Source organism: Vitis riparia, chromosome 15, assembly GCF_004353265.1.
Source record: "Vitis riparia cultivar Riparia Gloire de Montpellier isolate 1030 chromosome 15, EGFV_Vit.rip_1.0, whole genome shotgun sequence".
In the NCBI taxonomy this organism is placed as follows: domain Eukaryota; kingdom Viridiplantae; phylum Streptophyta; class Magnoliopsida; order Vitales; family Vitaceae; genus Vitis; species Vitis riparia.
The window spans coordinates 11282529-11302981 of record NC_048445.1 but is presented as its reverse complement, the minus strand read 5'-3'; the positions used below and the strand labels follow the sequence as shown (position 1 = coordinate 11302981).

Here is a 20453-nt window from a genome sequence, read left to right as displayed (position 1 = left end):
AGCTTCCAAGAATGGTTAGGTAAACGAAGGAAAGATGATACTAGTAATATGAATTCATAAAAAGTACCAATTGGATAGTCTCTAAGCCATGAAGCTCTTAGAAAGGGGTTTCTTAAGAGTTGGAGACAGGGAAGAAGTTTTGGTTGCCATCTAGGTAGGGAAGGGAAGCAAATATTTAATAATGGGGCTTGAGAAATTAGGTAATCCTAGAGGGGTGGGTATACCTGCCTGATCTGGATGGCACTCTCTAACCATTTTTTAATCTTCAACCAATAGGTTTTAGCTTCATCTCTTTGGCCAAAGGAAAGGTTCAAAGTTAGGGTAGACACAGCATCCTACAGTATACTGATGATGTGAATAGCATCTAAGCATACTGGTAATCTCTTAGGAAAAAGGCATGCCTTCCACTATAATTGATATTGTCTTCATTAATTTGACAAGGTGGATTGAGTGTGTCAACCACCAAAAAAAAAAGGTGGTAGGAAAGGAGGGATTCATTTTTGAAGTGGGTTTGGAATAGCTCTGGTATATATGGGGTTTTATCCATATAAATTGGCTATCCTCTGGAAATGGAAGAGTTAGACCTATGAAGGGGAAGGCAAAGGGTAAAGAGAGGTGAATGTGTGCAAAGAAATGTGGTCCTAAAGCAAACCCACCTTTGGAAATTATGTGATGCAAGAGGGGCTGGCTAGCATGGGGCCAAAAATTAGGAGACATGTTTCAAGGAGCATAAATTGGGAAATTACCCACATGGGGTTGTGGGAGAAATTAAATTTAAAATTTATTAGGGTGGGTTACTTGCCCTTATTCTTTGTAATTTCATATACTATATCTAAAACAACAAATGTCTTTTTCCCATGATAAATTCACTTTAATTATATTAAATTAGGCTAAATATAGTATATGAAATATAGTACATGATATGGGGTTGTGAGAGAAATTAAATTTAAAATTTATTAAGGTGGGTTATCTTGTAATTTCATTTGTTTTTTTATGATTGTTTTAAAAAATAATTATATAAAAATATAGAATGATTAAAAATAAAATGTTAGATATAAAAATTACTTTTAAAATTTTAAAAATATTTAAAGTTTCCAAACATACGTTTATTCTACAAAATTCAAAGAACAGTTTTCAAAAACCATTTCTCATAATTGTTTTTGAAAACCATTACCAAAAAAAATCCTCAGCTTGCTGGAAATTCAAAAAGAAAAATAGGAAAAGAAAAAGAAAAAGAGAAACTGCAGATTTGAGGTGAGCTTTGGGCTCACAAGTTTGGAGAAGTGGAAGTGGAATAGGAGAAAACTTATTTTGGGCTGGCCCAAGCTCAAGTCTCCATTGAAAGCCCAAATCAAGCCACTGACTATGATAGTATGAGGTTTAATTTTGAAAAATTAAATCATTAATTTTTATTTTTTTTTATTTTTTTGTCCTCTTGAAAATTATAACTTTAAGAAATCAATTATGAAAGTCTTTGGGGATAATATTTTTATTTTTATTTTTAAAACCTAAAATAGGAGGGAATAGTCACTCAAACATTGGACCCCATCACATGCCAATGAAAGTAAATGTCATGAAGAAAATAATTAATCAATTTTCAATATAAATTATTTAATTATTTAATTTTGAACATAAGGAAACAAATTCTTATCAGAATACTAAGATTTGAGGTATTGGACACATGCTGTTTATGAATATTTCATATTTATTTGTGTAATGGGTCCCCATATATCTTTTTTTTTTTTTTTTTTGGGCTTAATGTTGGGTTCATGCATATGCCCATTTTTTCCAATTATTTTTTATTGTCATTATATGTTTAAAATTCCTTCTCTTTTTCTCCCATTTCTACATGTGCTTAATTTATAAATCTATATTTAAATCCCAGCTGCAAGCCTGCAAGAAGGTGGGAAACAGCCCTACCTTCCCCATATGTCATTAGAAGTTGCATTCCAACCAAACAAAATAAATAAATAAATAATCACATCCAAAGAAAATAAAAGATTTTATTTTTAAAAAAATTATTTTTATTGAAGAAAAATTTTACTTCTAAAACTTGTTTGGGATAAATTTTTAGTATAAGCACTTTACTCATGGGATAATTTTGGGATGATTATGATAAAAGAGCTTTTTAGTTTATAATACTTTTATTAATTAAAAATATTTTTATGAATAATTAATTAATATTTAGATATAATTAAAAATGGGTCTTAAATAATGTTTTTTTTTTATAATTTATTACCTAATAAAGTGATCATTTTTCGACAGATTACCTACCGAGAGTTGGTCCCATAATCAACTTAAATAATCAACGATCTTCAATAATCAACAATCGATGTTTGGTTGTTAGGAAATACTAAAGAAAGAAAGAAAAAAACACTAATGTTATGTTTGATTTTCAAAATATTTAAAGAAAAATGCGGAAGAAAGAAAGAAAATAGAGAGAAAAAATAAATGAAAAGAAAAATAAATTTAAAATAAATAAATTTTTTTATATATTATTTCAAACTTATTTTACTTATTTAACTCTTTTATATAAATATTAAATAATTTAAATATATATAAATTTTTTATTAATTTTAATTATATTTGACTTTATTTCATATTCTTCGTAATAAAACCAAACATAGAAAAATCCTTTACTTAATTTTTTTTCTTCTCTTAAAACCAAACATAATATAAGGTAAATATTTTCTCATATTTCATTTTACCATGAAAAATAGGAAAGAAAATGAAATATAATTAAAATTTATACATTTTTTTTTTGAATTATTGAATTTTTATATAGAAGAGTTAAATAAGTGATAAATTAGGATATAAAAATAATTTATTAATTTTAAATATATTTTTAGTTTTTCTCACTTTTTCTTTTCATTTTCTTTCCTTAGTATATTTTATTAAAAAAATTTCTTGATATTTGACATTTTTAATTTGATTTTTTTTTTTTTGAATGATAATAAAAAAATGCTATAAAGTTTTTAAATTCAAGAAAAAACTTTAAAATATAAAAATATTATTAATAAAAAATTAAAATAAAAGTTTTAGTGGCCAAAGTTTGGCTGCTCAAGAAAAGCCTAAAGATTTGCATGAAAGTGCTTTAACTTATTTAATTATTTATTTTTGTTTTCAATCTCTGAAAGGGAAAAAGGTACTAAAAAAAGACCCAAAAAGAAAAGAGGGTAAAAAACAAATGGAGAAGAAAATGAGATACAGCTAAGCAGCAGAAGCGAGCATGAAAGCTGATGGGAATTGATAATGACATCTTAGAAGATATTTAAATGAATGGCTTGATATGTTGGAAATAATAAATAAATAAATAAATAAATAAAAGGGTTGCTTTCAGATGTACAACCTTTGCAAAAATACAATTTTGATACTACTTTGAAAGTTCAGAAACTAAAGTTTGGAAAACACAGCAAGACTGTCTTCAAGTCTTTCATCACCCACATTTCAATCTCAGATGCTCCACCTTTTTCCAACTTGCACTTTGACATTAAAGCTATCCTTTTCTTTTTCTTTTTTTTTCCTTAAAAAAAAAATTATCCTACTTTTTTTCTAAGAAAATTAAAACTTATGTTTGGTTCCAAAAAAAAAATACTAAGAAAATTATTTTTTTTATATTTAGTTTTAGTGTAATTAAAAAATTACATATTTTAAATGATTTAACCTATATATAGAACAATTAAATTCGTAAAAAAAAGTTTAAAATAATATGTAAAAATAATTTATTAAATTTAAAATAATTATTTGTTTTCCTTCGCTTTTTATTTCCTTCTACGTTTCTTTTTTATTTTCTTTCTCTTATATTTTTTTTTTAACTTTTCGAGAACCAAACAGAACTTATAGAAAATTAATTTTAGATTTTTTTTAGGCTATGTTTGGTTATAGAAAATTTAAGAGAAAATATAAAGTGAAGAAAAAAAAAATTTAAGTCAATAAATTATTTTTATATATTAGTTTAAAATCATTTGACTTATTTTAACTCTTTAAAATAATAATTAAACCATTTAAAGTTTTATAAGTTTTTGATTAATTTTAATTATATTTTATTTTCGTTAATATTTTTTTATAGTATGATCAAATTGAAGAAAATTGTTTTCCTTAATATTATTTTTCTTTTTTTAGTAGTTTGAGAAAAATATGTTTTGAAATGAAAATTAACTTGTAAAGACAATAAGAGATTGATAGATATATAAGAAAGAATAAAAAACATTCAATAAAATAAAAAAGTTCATAATTCAGAATGTGAACATAAGGAGTAGGATGTTTCGAAAACTAAGAATTGTATCTAATTTCCGTAAATATATTGATAAAACCTTAGTACGTGTCTAATCATCCTTTTTATTTCTCGATTTAGACCAATGGAACAAACAAATTTAAATAAAATAATAACTTAAAACACATCAAATTTGATAACCACAAATTCAATCAAATTGAATTTCAATCTCTTCAAAGCTTCGTAACTCAAATCACTTAATATAATCAGACAATAGAGGAAGGTGACCAATCACTTAATGCCACTAATACAAGCATAATTTGAAACTCCATGTCCCCAAATTCAATCAAAGCTTATCAATAAAAATCTAAAAATAGTGGCGGCTGACAAATTTGAAAATGAGATAATCAACAGTACTTATTTCCATAAAACATTAAAAAAATAAAAAATAAAAAATAAATAAATGGGGAGTAAAATAAAGAGAGTGATAAGTGATACACATGTGAAGCGTGAATTAAATGAATAAGAGCAATGGCTTTTCAAGTTGGACTGAAAGTCTAACCTACCAAGTTGAAAAAAGAAGTGGTTTGGTGGTTAAAAGACAAAAGCAACCACATCAACTTTCACACGATGTCCATTGCAGTCCACCACTTTTGAATGCGACTTCTACTTTTAGCTTTATATGGTGTTAAAAAAGAAAAAATCCAATGAGATTCTCAGTTTTTCCTTCATGTAAAGTTAGTGGCTCTTGTTCGAGACTCCCGATTAGCTAAGTGTTTTTCAATGACAATGACTCACAACCACCTCACACTCACGCTTGTTTTGTTATTCCATTAGCCTCTGAGTTGTTAATCACCAACTCCTTTCACTCGACAAACTTTGAGACTCATATCACACCGACTTTCTCCGGCCTACATTTCCTAAACTATACCTATTGTTTAACACCAAGTGCTTTTGGCACCCAAATTTAGAAAATACTTTTTAAAATTTTAAAAAAATCAGTTATAATAATAAAAAAAACTGGTTTATAGTATTTTTTTGGACAAACATATGATAGGTGATTCTCCTAAAAATATTTTTAGAGAAAACACTTTCAATAAAAACACTATCAAATGTATTTTTAATCGCTAGCATTTTTATTAAAATCATTTTATAAAACAATACCATAAACAAAAAAATAATAATAGAAGAAGAATTACCTTTAGGTAACTATTTTTAAAAATAGTTTTTCAATGACAATGACTCAACCACCTCACACTCACACTTGTTTTGTTATTCCATTAGCCTCTTAGTTGTTAATTACCAACTCCTTTCACTCTTACAAACTTCGGGATTCATACCATACCGACCCTCCCCTACCTACATTTCCTAACCTATACCAGTCCTAGAGTACCTTTAACAGGAAGTGCTTTTAGTTTAAAAACGTTTTTTTTCAAAAAAAAAAATTAAATATTTAAGGGAATTTAGAAAATATTTTTTAAAATCTAAAAAATCACTAATAAGATTAGAAAAATTCAAATATATAGGTGATTTTTCTAAAAATATTTTAAATAAAAATATTATCAAATGTACTCTTAATCGCTAGTATTTTTATTAAAAACATTTTATAAAACAATACGATAAAAAAAAAAATAGAAGAAGAATTGCCTTTAGGCTTTGAGTTGTTAATTACCAACTCCTTTCACTCTTAGAAACTTCGAGACTCATATCACACCGACTCTCCCCTACCTACATTTCCTAACCTATACCAGTCTTAGAGTACGTTTAACAAGTGCTTTTAGTTTAAAAAACATTTTTTAAAAAATAAATAAATATTTAAGGGAATTTAGAAAATATTTTTAAAAATCTAAAAAATGGCTAATAAAATTAAAAAAATTCACTTATTATGTAGAGATGATTTTCCTAAAAACACTTCTAAAAAAATATTTCTATTAAAAATACTTTAAATAAAAATACTGTAAAATGTACTATTAATCGCTAGTATTTTTATTAAAAACGTTTTATAAAACAATACTAAAAAAAATAGAAGAAGAATTACCTTTAGGTAACTTTTTTTTAAAATATCTTTTAATTATTTTTATTTGTTTTCTAAAAACTATTTTAAAAAACAATTATACTAATATGGAGTAATTATACATAGATTGATGAGTTTGATAAGGCATGTAAAAATAATATATTAACTTTAATATTATGTTTGGTTCCTATAAAATTTAAGAGAAAATATGAGACAAAGAAAATGGAGATATAAAATTTTAAAAAATAAACAATAAAAATAGAAAGTGAAGAAAATATATTATAAGATTTAATATTAATAAATTGTTTTTATATGCTCTAATCTTATTGTATTTATTTTTTATTCTCTATAAAAATAAATAATATGAAAATGTATAAATTTTTAATTAATTTTATTTGATTTATTTTTTCACATTTTTCATGATAAACAAACATGAGAAATTTTTTTTTTCTATTTTTTCTTTTTAATTTTTTTCCCTCATATTTTGCATGAAGTAAACATAGGGCAAGTTATTTTTAAAAAATTTAAAACCTCTCAAAAGCCCTAAATTTAGTAAGAAAAATATTTCTAAATATTGAGAAGCATTCCTCATCTTTGCAAATCACTCCAAATATGCATTAAAGTACTAATTTAAGCATAGAAGATTGAAGCTGAAGGACTAATTTTTCAAGTCATTCAACATCATGATTTTGGTGAATTTATATTTTAAGGCTGGTGTTTCCATTTTTTTATTATTTTTTCTACCATGTGAAAGAGAGGTTATGATTAGATGACTATTATAGCTATAATTTTTTTTCATCTTTAGATAGTCACCAAACTTTATCTGAATTAATATTTCAAAAATGATAATAAATGAGGTGGAGATGAATATTTTTTAAAAAAATATATAAAAAATTTACATAAAATGATTAAAAAAAAAATAGAATACTTCCCACTTGATAAAATTTTAATAAAATAATGAATAAGATATGATAGTCATCATTTTAGATTTGGAAGCCACACAATATCTGCCACAAATTTTGAATAAGTTGTACAAGTTTGGGAACAAAATAATAATAATAATAATAATAATAATAATTGTCAAAGAATGATCAGAAATCTAGGGCTAAGCTAACACATGAAGAAGCAAGCTTATAAATTGTAATAAGTCAAAGCCAAAGGTTATCTAGATTCTTTTCTAGTCAAGACACCCAAATTTAAGGGTAAGAGAAATCATCATTGCTCCATTTGGATATCTTTCAAATCAAGTCATTTTCATTCCAACAAAAAAATTTTATCTAGGGATGGAGCCATCTAGGCTGTGCCTCTAGAAAATTTTAAGGAAAAAAAACAAGAAAAAAAAAAACCGAAAGAGGCCTCTCCATCGATCATGTCTAGTCTTGGACCTTGAAATAATTTTTTTTTTTTTTTCTCAAAATGGATTCTTACCTTACCAATGTTTTTATTTCTTTTTTATTTTATTTATAATCAATTAACCATTATTATAATTGAATTTGAATAAAATATGAGTATCAAATTAATACTTATCAAACTTCTTATCTTAATAATAATTGAATATATATTGATAAATAGGATTAAAACATAAAAAAATATAAATAAATAAAACTATGATATAAAGTCGTAAGATTCAAAGGTATATATAGAATACCACTTAATTTAATATACTTTTTTTTTTAAATAAAGAAAAAATTACCCTTTGGTTATTGCAATATGACACTAAGAATTTTAAAAAATAATTTTTTTTTTTAAAGAATGAAATATATCTAAACAACCAACTCAAATGAAATGTCTCTCCACCATGAGTGAGTAGGAAGCAATTGACACCAAGATTTTAAAATGACTAGGGTAGGCTTTTATTCCACTCTAAGGCTTATCAAGAATCATTTTTTGTAACTATTTGGTTAGACTTTTATGACATGTTTGGAAGTCCTTTTCCTTTCAAAATATTTTTCATCATTTCAACCATTATCCGATTCTTGCACCCTGTTACGCCATTTTGTTAATTGATGCTATTAATATTTGAAAAATAAAAAATAAATTTGATGCGACTCACCAATGACTACTTTAGACTATAATTGGTTTAAATGACTTTTTGTTATGAATGCTAAATTTCTTCTTAAAGTCCGAAGATAATAAAGAATTTGCGTATGTTGAAAATAGACTTGAGCTTGAAAAAGAAACGATGAGAAATTTTTACTTTAGAATTTCGTCTCATTATAAGGGAAATAATCAAATCATATGCAATCCTGTTCCAATCCCACCTTCTTCATCTACGTGGAGTGGTCTTATTATTCCTAAAGGCACTAATGTAACCTCGAAATTCAAATTCAAATTTCTAATAATGGAGATTGATACAATTTCCCCATGATTTCAATGTGATGGAATATAAAAGTAATTAAGAGTATATTTGAAAGTAATCTTGAAGAAAATTAAAAGCATTTTCTAATGTTTGGAAGTACTTCTTTACAAAAATTAGGTGTTAATTTATGAAGACATCCAATAAAATAAAGTTGGAATTATACAGAGAAGATTAACATGCCTCCTACACAAAAATGATAATCACAAATAAAAAAATAGCATTAAAGTATATCCACACCCCAAGTATGAGAGTTTATTTGACCTAATAAGAGATATTCGTTTATTTGGTTATAAAATTTTATAGGATACAACGAGAATATTGTGTCTACATGAGGGAGATTAATTGAGATATCTTAAATTCAGATGGAAAAAAAAGTTCGTGATACTATACATCTGTATGGACTATTTTCAATTTTGCAAAAATGTTTTAAAGTTAATGAAGTTTAGAGGTAAAATTGATAATATTTACACAGTTTGAAGTGATTCTTTCGAAAATTACCAAAAATATTATGAAAACATTTTTTTTAGTTTATATTCAAATAGATGGTTTTTTTTATTTAATATTTCTAGTAAAAATAAGATTTAAAAATAAAAATATTTTTAATCAGATTCACTTCCAAACTATTATAAATATTAAAAAATTAAAATAAATTAAATTGAAAAATATTTGTCATTAATCATCACCTATGATCTAGCAAATTAATTAAAAAAAAAGTGGGTGTTTCATAGGCTCTAAATTTAATAAGAATTAAATATCTTATTGAGGAAGAACTGAAGAAGACTGAAAAATCTGTACCTTCATCACCTTATCAAAAACCTAACCCTAACAACTACCACAATAGAAGCAATAATAATAATAATAATAATAAATAAATAAATTAGAAATTCAAGTTTTGTGTACTATAACTATGACTGTGAGTACTATTGAAAAATGGTAGCATGTATATATTCAGTGAACCCTTAGTATAATTAAATAATTCTGAATGGAGAGGTATATATTCAGTGAACACTTGGTATAAATAATTAAATAATTCTGACACCAGCGAGGAGCCATAGTGGACCATGTGGCTGTATGGGGGTTTGGGGTTGTGGCAAGGTCTATATTTGTACACATCACAATTGGAGTATTAGTGGGACCCTGTCATGAGTGGTGAAGAGAAGATGAAAATATCTCATCCAACCCCCAATTTTTCAATACCCTTTCTGATTTAGGCTACCATTTTTTTTTCAAGTTTTTGTTTTCAATTTTGTTCAATAAACTCCATTATTAAATTACTATAAATGTATACCTTAAATTTTTTTTTAAAAATTAAGGCATTAAAAAATTTGTTATTATCTCCATTTTTTAAAATTTTAAATATTATTTTTAAGGATATATATGAGGTAAGTTTATATGTGTTATATAAAATTTATTATATTTTATATACAAATTGCTATTATTTACTATTTTTATATATATTTATAATAAATAAAAGAAGATATGAATTTTAAGTGACAAGTATTAAAATAGAAGAGAATGGCTAAAAAAATGTGTAAATATGTTTGATTTCTGGAAAACTCTAAAGCAAGAAAAAAAAATGATTTTCTCATATTTGATTTTAACGTGAAAAATATGAAAGAAAAAAAAAGTCATCACATATAATTATAATTAGTTAAAAATTTATGTATTTTAAAATTATTTAATTTTTACATATAAGAGGAAAAATAAGTGAATGAGTTTGATATGACATACAAAATAATTTATTGATTTAAATTTTATTTTATTTTTACTTTTTCTTTATATTTTCTTTCCCTCGCATTTTCTATTCTCCGGAACCAAATGTAACCATGAAGAAATCATAAAGGAAATTATATGAATAAATAAAATTCAAAATAAAATGTTTGATTTTTAAAAGGTTATTTTTTTTATTTGTATTTAAAAATTATCATCAAAGTGAATCAAATTCTTTGAGAAAAATTGGGTGAAATTTATTTAATGGAAAAGTTGAATATTGAAGGTCTATGTTATTATAAAGTTAATTTCATTTCAAATTAAACAAACAAAAAGTTAATAAATCTTGTAAGTGAAATGTAATTAAAGTGGTAATAGTTTGTTTAAATAAAAAAAAATTACAAATACATAATGAGATTATTTGAAGGCTATATCAATAGTATTCAAGGGCCGAGGTAGGAATCCGGTTTGAGGGGACAATATAAGAGAGATTAGTTTCAAGGGGGCAAATGTGAGCCAAAAAACAATATTTAATTAACTTAATGGTTGATTTATTTCTCTTTATAATTGAGGTCATGGTATCAAAACTTTATATTACTTTGTCAATGGAGTTGCCTTACGTATAGAACACAATTCAAATTCAATACGATTATGATGTTTGAATTAAATTTTTGTTTTTATTCAACCATGCATGCATAATGGTTTAAAATAACCTATTTAATGATTTATAGATTAACTTGATCATATTCATAACATATTTAATTAATATTTAACTTATTAAAAACTTGAATTTTAATAACTTAATTGAATCGTAAACATGTCGTATTAAGAGGTTAATTATATTGAATTAAATAAGACTTAAATAGAACTTGATTTTTAAATGGGTGATCATATGTTGCTTGTTTGATAATTAAATCACATTTCATGATATGATAATTCTTTATGTTATATTTGAATTAACTTATTCAATCATAGTGTCTTAATTTTGATATAAAACATGCACAATTTATGAATAATAATGAGAGGTCTTTTCAGATAGTAATTTCGTCTCAATCTTAATGAGACATATTTGAAATTTAAATAAATGGATTAGGTGTAAACTTGAGATTTTTTTAAAAATTTAAGACGGGTTTAGGAATTATCTTGCCTCACTTTGCCTGCAATAATAAGAGAATGAATAATAAATTCTCCAAAATGCTTATCATGGCAATAAATCAAGACAAAAGACAAATTGTGACATGAAAAATAATAACACGGCTTAGAATAAGTCATTGCAATAATATCTCGAGTGAGACATGTGCCACAATTCCCCTCCAAGGAGAAGAGCCTCGTTTCTTGAATAAATAGAATATTTTCCAACAAATACGTACGAATTATGAAATTAATTTATAGATATACATAGTAATAGATCTAGAGAGAGAGAGAGAGAGAGAGAGAGAGAGATGTACAAAAAGAGGAGGAAGTGAAAGAGAAAGAGCCAAATATATTATTCAAAAAACAATGCGTGTAAAGGTGAGGAAGAGGGAAAAGAATACTAAGAGAGCAACGAAAGAAAAAGAGTCCCACAAAAGAAAAGTGAATAATTAAAAAAAAGAGAGTCCAATGTGAAGGAAGAGCATGCATGTCTCCAACATGTCAGTGTCAATACAGCCAAATCACAGCCATCATTGCTGTGTAATAGTTGAGTCATGACTCATTGATCTCTGTATCCAACAATTCCACGATTCTCTTTGCTTCCCCCTCTCCCCTCTCTCCTTTCATTTGTATTTTCCTCTCCATCCTTTTCCCGTGTGTGCCTGCGTCACCTTCCTTTTCTCTTTCTCTCTCTCTCTTGTCTCAGCCCTTCCTTCTTCCTTTGCCTCTTCTCTATATATACCCCTCCACTCCTCCCTCTCCTTGCATGCCTCCCTCTCTCTTTCTCTCTCCCTCTTCCTCCTCTCTTCACTCCTCTCCCTCTTCTTGCTCTTTGGTCACTAGCCAGCTATATAGTCTAATTCTTCAGAGAATATGGCATCAATGGCCTGCCTCAATATCTTTCAAAAGGTCAGTGAAATTCCTCCTTCCATAACTCTAGTCTGCTTCATGTTGCATATATATATATATATGTATATATATATCATATCAGGTCATTAAACCACGTAGAATTACTTAGAACAAGCAGCCCTCATGTAATTATATGATGAATTAATTTGTTATTAGTATTTTTACATGTGGTTTTTTTGTTATATGAATTTATGAAGCAATTATTTAGTAGTGGGAAGCTCTTGTTAGTGAATAACAATACTATTACAGTGATGGGATTGGTGATAACATGGGTCCTATCCATGTCTTGAGACCGATCCAACGTTTCTGCAGTGGGACTTCATGATGTTTCCTTTGCCTTTTTGGTGGGTGGCGCATGTCCCCATATCATGTTTTCACACATGATATCTCTGCATTTTGCTGAAAAATGGTCTTATATATGTATCTGAATCCACTTTCAGACTTTTATTTTATTTAATATGTTGAATCCTCTCCCTCTCCCTCCCTCCCTCTCTCTCTCTCTCTCTCTCTCTCTGTGAATAATTCCTGAAATATGTGACACTAGAAATATAATTTATTGTGATGATCTTTCGTCCGAACTTCATGATCTGTTAGAAGAAAAATGAAATGACAATTATGAAAAGACAGATATAAGATAAGACGTCCCCTCCACTTTGAGCAAAAGGGACGGCTTATCCGAAAAGCAAAATGTGAGGACAAGTTCCATCATCGTTTTCTATCTTTTACTTGTCCATATCATAGGTAAAACCTACCCAAAAATAGACAAACTATTTTTATTTTTTTTGAATGGCTCCTATTGAGTTTCATAATTCCAATCAACATGGACTTATGGAAAAGAACTTTATTTTTAAATATGCCATGGTTTTGGATACACAACTTCAATTCTTTTTGGACTATTTTTTGAACTATTTTTGCAGTTCTTTTTTTTTTTCTTTTTTTTAATGGTAATTTTTTTAAAATAGAAAGAAATATTTCAGTGCCGTACGATTTACCATCTTATGAATTTTTGGGATCAATATTTTACTTCCATGTAGTACTGAAGTGGTACAACAGTTCAGAGAGGAAGGAATCATTCCTCATTTCTTACCCACAAAAAATAAAAGAAAAAAAAAGGTAAAGATCCCTGAAATCTCAGTAATTTAAAGCAACTTGGGCTCCTTGATTCAGTGAGAATATGCCAAAAGTAACTCAGAGGCACCATGTGGTGTTTGCTTAGATTTGCAGCAGGTTCCATTCCTTTGTCCCACCTTTTTCTTTAAAGAATTCCCACAAATTCTGGATTTCATCTCCTTTTTTAATGGTCAGAAAATCAGAATTGCAGGCATGATCTTTGTCCCCTGTCCAGACCAAAAGGTTTGGGCTTGGATCCCACTTTGGATACCCAATTATTATTATTTTTTAAAAAATAAAAATAAAATCCACCCAATAATCCTAACTATATAATTATTTTTAATTTCATTAAATTTATACATAATCCTGTTTGACAGTGATCTTATAAAGTGCTTTTAACCTAAAATGTGTTTTTTTAAAAAAAATTAGATATTTGAAAAAATTTAAGAAACATTTTTAAAAATATAAAAAATAATTTATAATTTGAAAAAACACTTGATAGAAAATTCCCTAAAAATATTTTTGGAGAAAAGACTTTCACTTAAAAACATTTCAAGTAAAATCTCTACTAAATCCGTTCTAAAAAGTGATTTTTGAATTGAAACTAGATAAATATTTGATATGTTACTAAGAATCCGTTTGACAGTGATTTTAAAAAACGTTTTTAATTTTTTTAACATTTAAAATTTTCCATCATTTAAATAGTAGAAATGTTACTTAAAATATTTTCTAAAATCATCCCAAAATGCACTCTAAATTACTAGGAAGATTATTTTTTTTTATACATTCAAGTAATATAAATGTTTGCTTTTATTAAAGTTCCTTCCATGGGGCCCTTAATTATTAATAGCCATCACAAAAACATACTGCCTCTCCTTTTACAAGGGAGGCCTGTAAAAAATGTTTAAAAATTAGAAAGCATGGCATGCCATATTCTCTTGTCTTCTGAGTAGAAGGAAATATTGTGGATGTACAAATATTCCAAGGGTGGATTATAGTAAACCAAGTTGGATAAAAAATAGATATACCATTATTTTAAGTCAATGTTTGAGTCATTCCTGACAAATCTTAAAATTTTCAGGGTAGGGGAAAGACAAGAAATGAACAAGAGGAATGTACCTTTGATGGTTCAGTTGATCGCCATGGCCATCCTGCTGTTCGAGCAAGAACTGGAAATTGGGTTACGGCAATTCTCATACTTGGTATGCACCTTCAAAAACTGTTTGTTAATTCTGATATATAATTTTAATCTAACGCTCTTCTGTAATTCTATGGTTGGTGTTATGTGAACATGCATTCCTCTCATTGTGCCCAACTTTTCTAATTGATTTTGTTTGATTGGAACAAAAAAATAATAATAATAGTGAATCAAGGGCTGGCAACACTGGCATTCTTTGGAGTTGGGGTGAACTTGGTGTTGTTCTTGACAAGGGTATTAGGCCAAGATAACGCAACTGCCGCGAATAATGTCAGCAAATGGACTGGAACTGTCTACATTTTCTCTCTTCTGGGTGCCTTTCTTAGCGACTCTTACTGGGGGAGGTACAAGACCTGTGCCATCTTTCAGGTCATCTTTGTCATTGTAAGTTTCTAAGTATAAAGACCATCAAGGAAAATGTATCGAGGATTGATTTATATAGTCTGTCTTCCTAGTTCTAACAAAGTATGTTGGATTGCAGGGCCTGGTGTTATTATCATTATCATCATACATTTTCTTGCTAAAGCCTCATGGTTGCGGGGATAAAGAATTTCCATGTGGATCTCATTCCAGCTTTGAGATATCATTTTTCTATCTTTCCATCTACCTGATCGCGCTCGGGAATGGAGGATACCAACCTAACATTGCTACATTTGGGGCAGACCAGTTTGATGAAGATAACCCAAAGGAGAGTCACTCAAAGGTGGCCTTCTTCAGCTACTTCTACTTAGCCTTAAACTTGGGGTCTCTCTTTTCAAACACAATTTTGGGGTACTTTGAGGATGGAGGCAGGTGGGTGCTGGGCTTTTGGGCATCTTCTGCCTCGGCCATTCTTGCTTTGATCTTATTCCTTTTTGGGATCCCCCGGTATAGGCATTTCAAACCCAGTGGCAACCCCCTTTCAAGGTTTTGCCGTGTTGTAGTCGCAGCAACAAGGAAATGGAAAGTTGAAATGCCACCAGAAGGAGAGGATTTATACGAAGTGGATGGCGATGACTGTTCGGGAAATTGTCGCAGAAAGCTGCTCCACACCCAGGGATTCAAGTAAGCTCATGTTATATGTCCTTCTATATATAGATAAAATTAGAAGTCCAACTTTTATATATAGCATTTCTCTTTTAAGTAGAGCACATTTTTCTCTAGCTATGTGTTGTCTTAAGTTTAGAGCAACTCACTCTTTGTACTGGTGATGAAGTTCTAATCTAGACTATCTGAAGTTATATGATCACAACGGCATGTGAATGGTAATGTGATCAGTCTGAACTTGTCCTACGCTTCAGAACATAACCCGATTTTTGGACCAATCTTCCAAATATTTGATTGTGATTGTCTCTAGCGACTAATAGAATAGTACTTCATGTGTTATCCTTCAATCTGAAAGTAAATTGGCATGAGGCAGACTACTAATGGGAATTCGTATTGGTCATGCCAGATTCTTAGATAAAGCAGCAGTTCTAACGGCAAAGGAGCGTGAACAGGAAGACAAGGAGAGTCGCAGTCCATGGCGTATCTGCACAGTGACACAAGTTGAAGAAGTGAAATGCATACTGAGACTCCTTCCAATTTGGCTATGCACCATTCTGTACTCTGTAGTTTTCACTCAAATGGCCTCTCTCTTTGTGGAGCAAGGCGCTGCCATGAAAACTACCCTCTTGGGCTTCCATATCCCTCCTGCAAGCATGTCTAGTTTTGACATTGTCAGCGTAGCAGCTTTCATTTTCATCTACAGGCGAGTTCTTGACCCCCTTGTAGCAAGGCTGAAAGGAACAAAGGCAAGAGGACTCACTGAGCTTCAGAGGATGGGAATAGGCCTCATTATTGCAATCATAGCCATGGTTGCAGCAGGAATTGTGGAGTGGTTTAGGCTAAAGTATGCGAAAAAAGACTGTCGTCAGTGTGAAAGTGAGAGTTCTTTGAGTATCTTCTGGCAGATTCCTCAGTATGTACTAATTGGAGCCTCAGAAGTTTTCATGTACGTCGGACAATTAGAATTCTTCAATGATCAGGCCCCAGATGGACTAAAGAGCTTTGGCAGTGCGCTTTGCATGACGTCCATATCGCTAGGAAACTATGTGAGCAGCTTGTTGGTGACAATTGTAATGAAATTCTCAACTAGAGATCAAATGCCCGGATGGATCCCTTCAAACCTTAACAAAGGCCATCTCGATCGATTTTACTTCCTCTTAGCAGCATTGACAATGGCTGATTTTGGGGTCTACATTATATGTGCTAAGTGGTACAAGTCCATCAAGTTAGAGGGGAAGTATGAAGATTCCAATAGCAAAGGCAGTGATGATGTTATGGTCTAAGGAGATAAAAGGAATTGAAGCGGAGGTAGACCATGAAGCTATAAGAGATTAGTTAATAACTTGAGCGATGAAACTAGAGAATTGCTGTTTTCACTTCTCTGAGTTGAGCACAATGTACCTCTGAAGAATATCTAAGCTAGCTAGCTTTGGATGTGGTTTGTGTATAAGGCTAGCTATGAATTAGAGCTACTCTAGTGAAATTTGCAGTCATTTATTTCTTTCAATTCTTCTTTTGATATGTAGTATTTATGTATATAAGATGGAAAGTACACTAATCTATGTTTGAAGCATTACCGAATCATGAAGTAATTAAGGCCTATTAGCCACAAATGAGAATTGTTGTCTTGAGGTTTCAACTTTGGTGTGTTGCGGTATTTTGCTTAGTGTTAAGAGTAACTAAGTCAACTTTTAATGATTGGCTTCTACATTTTTAGAGTTTAAAGCATCAACAATATGAGATGCAACAATATTTAAATATTCACTTTGTACTTCCGGAGATATCTTCATAAAGTAGGCATGTCATGTTGTATCGAGGCGATCTACACCTACTATGTACTTCTCAATCAGAGACTTTAGTGGTGAAGGATCCACTCCAATCTTCACAACAGCATTGAAAAACTCATCAATTTTTACTTTTAATAATGGGCTCATTGGAAGTTTTGAGAATCATTTCTTTAATGTTTTCTCCTATCATATGTGTTGTTTGACGATGTATAATAAATGATGCTTGGTGCTATGCATTAAGGATGATTTGTTTCACATCAAATGTATGAGTGAGATCAGGATGAGCCACACAAAATGTAATAGGGTATGGAGATTATTGTTTGACAATTAAACCTACAATGGCTAAAAGTGTCAATTCATCATATGTTGTATTTCTAATTGTGGTTTCTTGATCGCGAGATTCAATCAAAACACCACTTGAGATGTTAGTAATACTTTCATCACCCAAATGGGAATGAGACAAAGGTAGTAGGATGACAGAGTGATCATTTTGTCATATAGTCTAGTTAAAGGGCATCGACTTCATAGTAGCAACAACATTTTCAAATCGATCCTTAGGAAAGGTCTCATCCCATTCATCAACAAGTTGGTTGTCACCCTCCACTTAAGGCAAAATATTTGTTTTTATTAGTATCAATGAAAAAAAAATGGTTACCTTTCCACTACTAAGTTCCATTGGTTAAGTAGAGGTTGGAACATTGGTAAATAAGACATTTGCATCAAGAGGATGAGAGTTAGCCTCATCATAGTACACAAGGTTGGGTTTAGTCTTTCGGTGTTTAAAGTAACATTCACTTGTATATTCAAAATTGTCATCTGATATGTTGAGAGCCTTTGCATTGTCATTTTGCTTAAAAGCTTGGTAGTGATGACAATTACCATCATAAAAAATAGTTCCCTCATGCTCCAAGTGTGTGGAGGAATTAGCTTGATGGCCACCCATTGAGCACTTAGAAGAAGCTCTTTAGTCATCAGGTATATCATCGAAGTTTTCCTCGACATTGTCCCAAACATCCTCTTAGTAGAAATATTTTAGTTGATCTTGCATGTTCTAGTCTCTAGAGACTATGAGGGTATTTGCCGAGAAAAATCAAGAAGATGCTCTATATAAGCAACAGTGAGAGTCTTCTTCTCAGAATTGCACACTCTAATCCACTAATTTACATAAGCCTCAGCGATTAAGAACTTTTTAAGGTTATGACAACCTGGTATAATGACTCTAGAATGGGTACTAAACCTAGTGCATTACTCCCAATATCAATACACCTCCTTCAAAGTTCCAAAGTGAAAAACCTTTGGAAAACCCTTGAGACATCTTGAGGATATCCAAACTGCCTGCAAAATTGGTGAAGACAATATAGTTGGATTGCCCAATAGTTGCCTTGTCGCGAAGATAAATAGCCAGCGCGAAGACTTTTGAGATAAGAAACTCTTATATCAATAATTAATACAATCATCATCATCATCAATCAAGTCCATGTGATCTTTTTGCCACGGTGCTTGATGGTCTAAGTTTACGCCCTTGCTAGACATTATCAAATCTCACACTTGTGAGTTTTAACACCTAGCAGAAAACTCGTTGGACTAATAAGTCATTTGTGAGGGATGGTCTTAAGAAGGATAAATGAAATGGGTATCAAAATATTCGCTTAACCATCCATATAAATAGTGAATGGGGAAGATAGATGCACTAATCATAACCTTTGAAGAACAAACGATTTCATTCAGGCCATTGTAAATGCTTGCTAATACCAGAATAATAAGGCTAAACATCTAACTTTGAGCCATTCTACTAGCTACTTTGAACACTCTAAGACAAATCAAAGTAACACCCTTCCTAGGGAGAATGAACTTGCATAACCAACATGCAAAGAAAGCAACCAAATAAGTTTTCCCTACATCTTCCTCAGCCACACCAAGGTCATCAAACACTTTCATTTCCAATTGAGTATGAGGTTATATGGGGTAAATATTACCAGAAGGATTATGAGTTTCCTTGGGCCTCTACATCTTATTCCTTGCACTATTCTTCGAGGGTTTCACATACTTTATGGAACCCTTGTACCAAAATTACACACAAGAGGCTATTTTGATTGAAGACTCTCTTTATCTAGGAGTAAATTTGATGATATGCAAGGAATAAGTGTTGACAACTCGATGGGAGTGATGACTTCATTATATCATAAGATAGCTCTTCTATAACTCAATACCATTTCATCATAAAAAGACCCGATAATGGGTAGCCCAACAATATGATATAGATCCCAAAGAGAAATGGAGACCTCTCCAATGGAAGTATGCAAGGTGTTAAGGGTAGGACACCAACGATCACAAAAGACTTTGATAACAAAAGCATGACGATCGTAACCTAATAGAGATGCAAAAATAGCTTCATAAAGCTTGTATCTCTTAAGAAACTTTCTATGTGGACCTAACACATCCTCCACCTATTCACAACAACCTTCGATAAAGAAAGATTCCCTAAGCACCTTGAAGGAAACTCCCCATTCAACCTCTCCATCATGTACACGAGAGCTTAACAATTTGAATTCATTTTGAGCTTCAATGGTAGTTGGGTGAGAAGAATTCAACAACAAGACATTGGAAACAAGTTTCACCTTGTTGAATTTTGTATTATTGATATTCGTAAGCTTGCAATATGCTACTAGAGACCAAGAAGAGATGTGTAATAGATCCTCTATCATTGGCATTGACAGGGTTTGAAGGTCGATAAGAGATTTTTGTACTAGTAGGGTAGTTCCCTCCTTAAAGTCTTCACTATCCTTCTCAAGAATAGTCAAGTTTTCTCCTTGAAGCACTTGAAGAACACCTTTGTAAAAAGAAAAAAAAAATGATGAATAGGAGAAGAAAAATGTGGGTCTAATTTTAATTAAAAAGTTGGACACCACTATACATCCAATTCATACCAATTTGCATGAGTGAGGACCTTACCACTTAAACCACATTAAGTGTCGAAAGTATAACACTGTAAA

General features: G+C 30.0%; 1 protein-coding gene across 1 annotated transcript; it reads left to right on the top strand.

Annotated features, from left to right (window-relative positions):
• The first annotated feature begins 12193 nt into the window (after nucleotides 1-12193).
• Nucleotides 12194-17312, top strand: LOC117931585 (protein NRT1/ PTR FAMILY 7.3-like). The gene is made up of 5 exons (XM_034852569.1): nucleotides 12194-12339; nucleotides 14531-14651; nucleotides 14814-15031; nucleotides 15129-15691; nucleotides 16080-17312. Exons 1-5 carry the CDS (start codon nucleotides 12304-12306, stop codon nucleotides 16954-16956), a joined length of 1815 nt encoding a protein of 604 aa, XP_034708460.1. The 5' UTR covers nucleotides 12194-12303; the 3' UTR covers nucleotides 16957-17312.
• Nucleotides 17313-20453: the final 3141 nt, after the last annotated feature.

Bases quoted from the DNA above. Each gene is read 5' to 3' on its own strand.
- LOC117931585 (XM_034852569.1), top strand. From the start codon at position 12,304: ATGGCATCAATGGCCTGCCTCAATATCTTTCAAAAG. The intron at 12,340-14,530 runs GTCAGTGAAATT...TAAAATTTTCAG, and splicing joins GCCTCAATATCTTTCAAAAG to GGTAGGGGAAAGACAAGAAA. The intron at 15,692-16,079 runs GTAAGCTCATGT...TGGTCATGCCAG, and splicing joins CTCCACACCCAGGGATTCAA to ATTCTTAGATAAAGCAGCAG.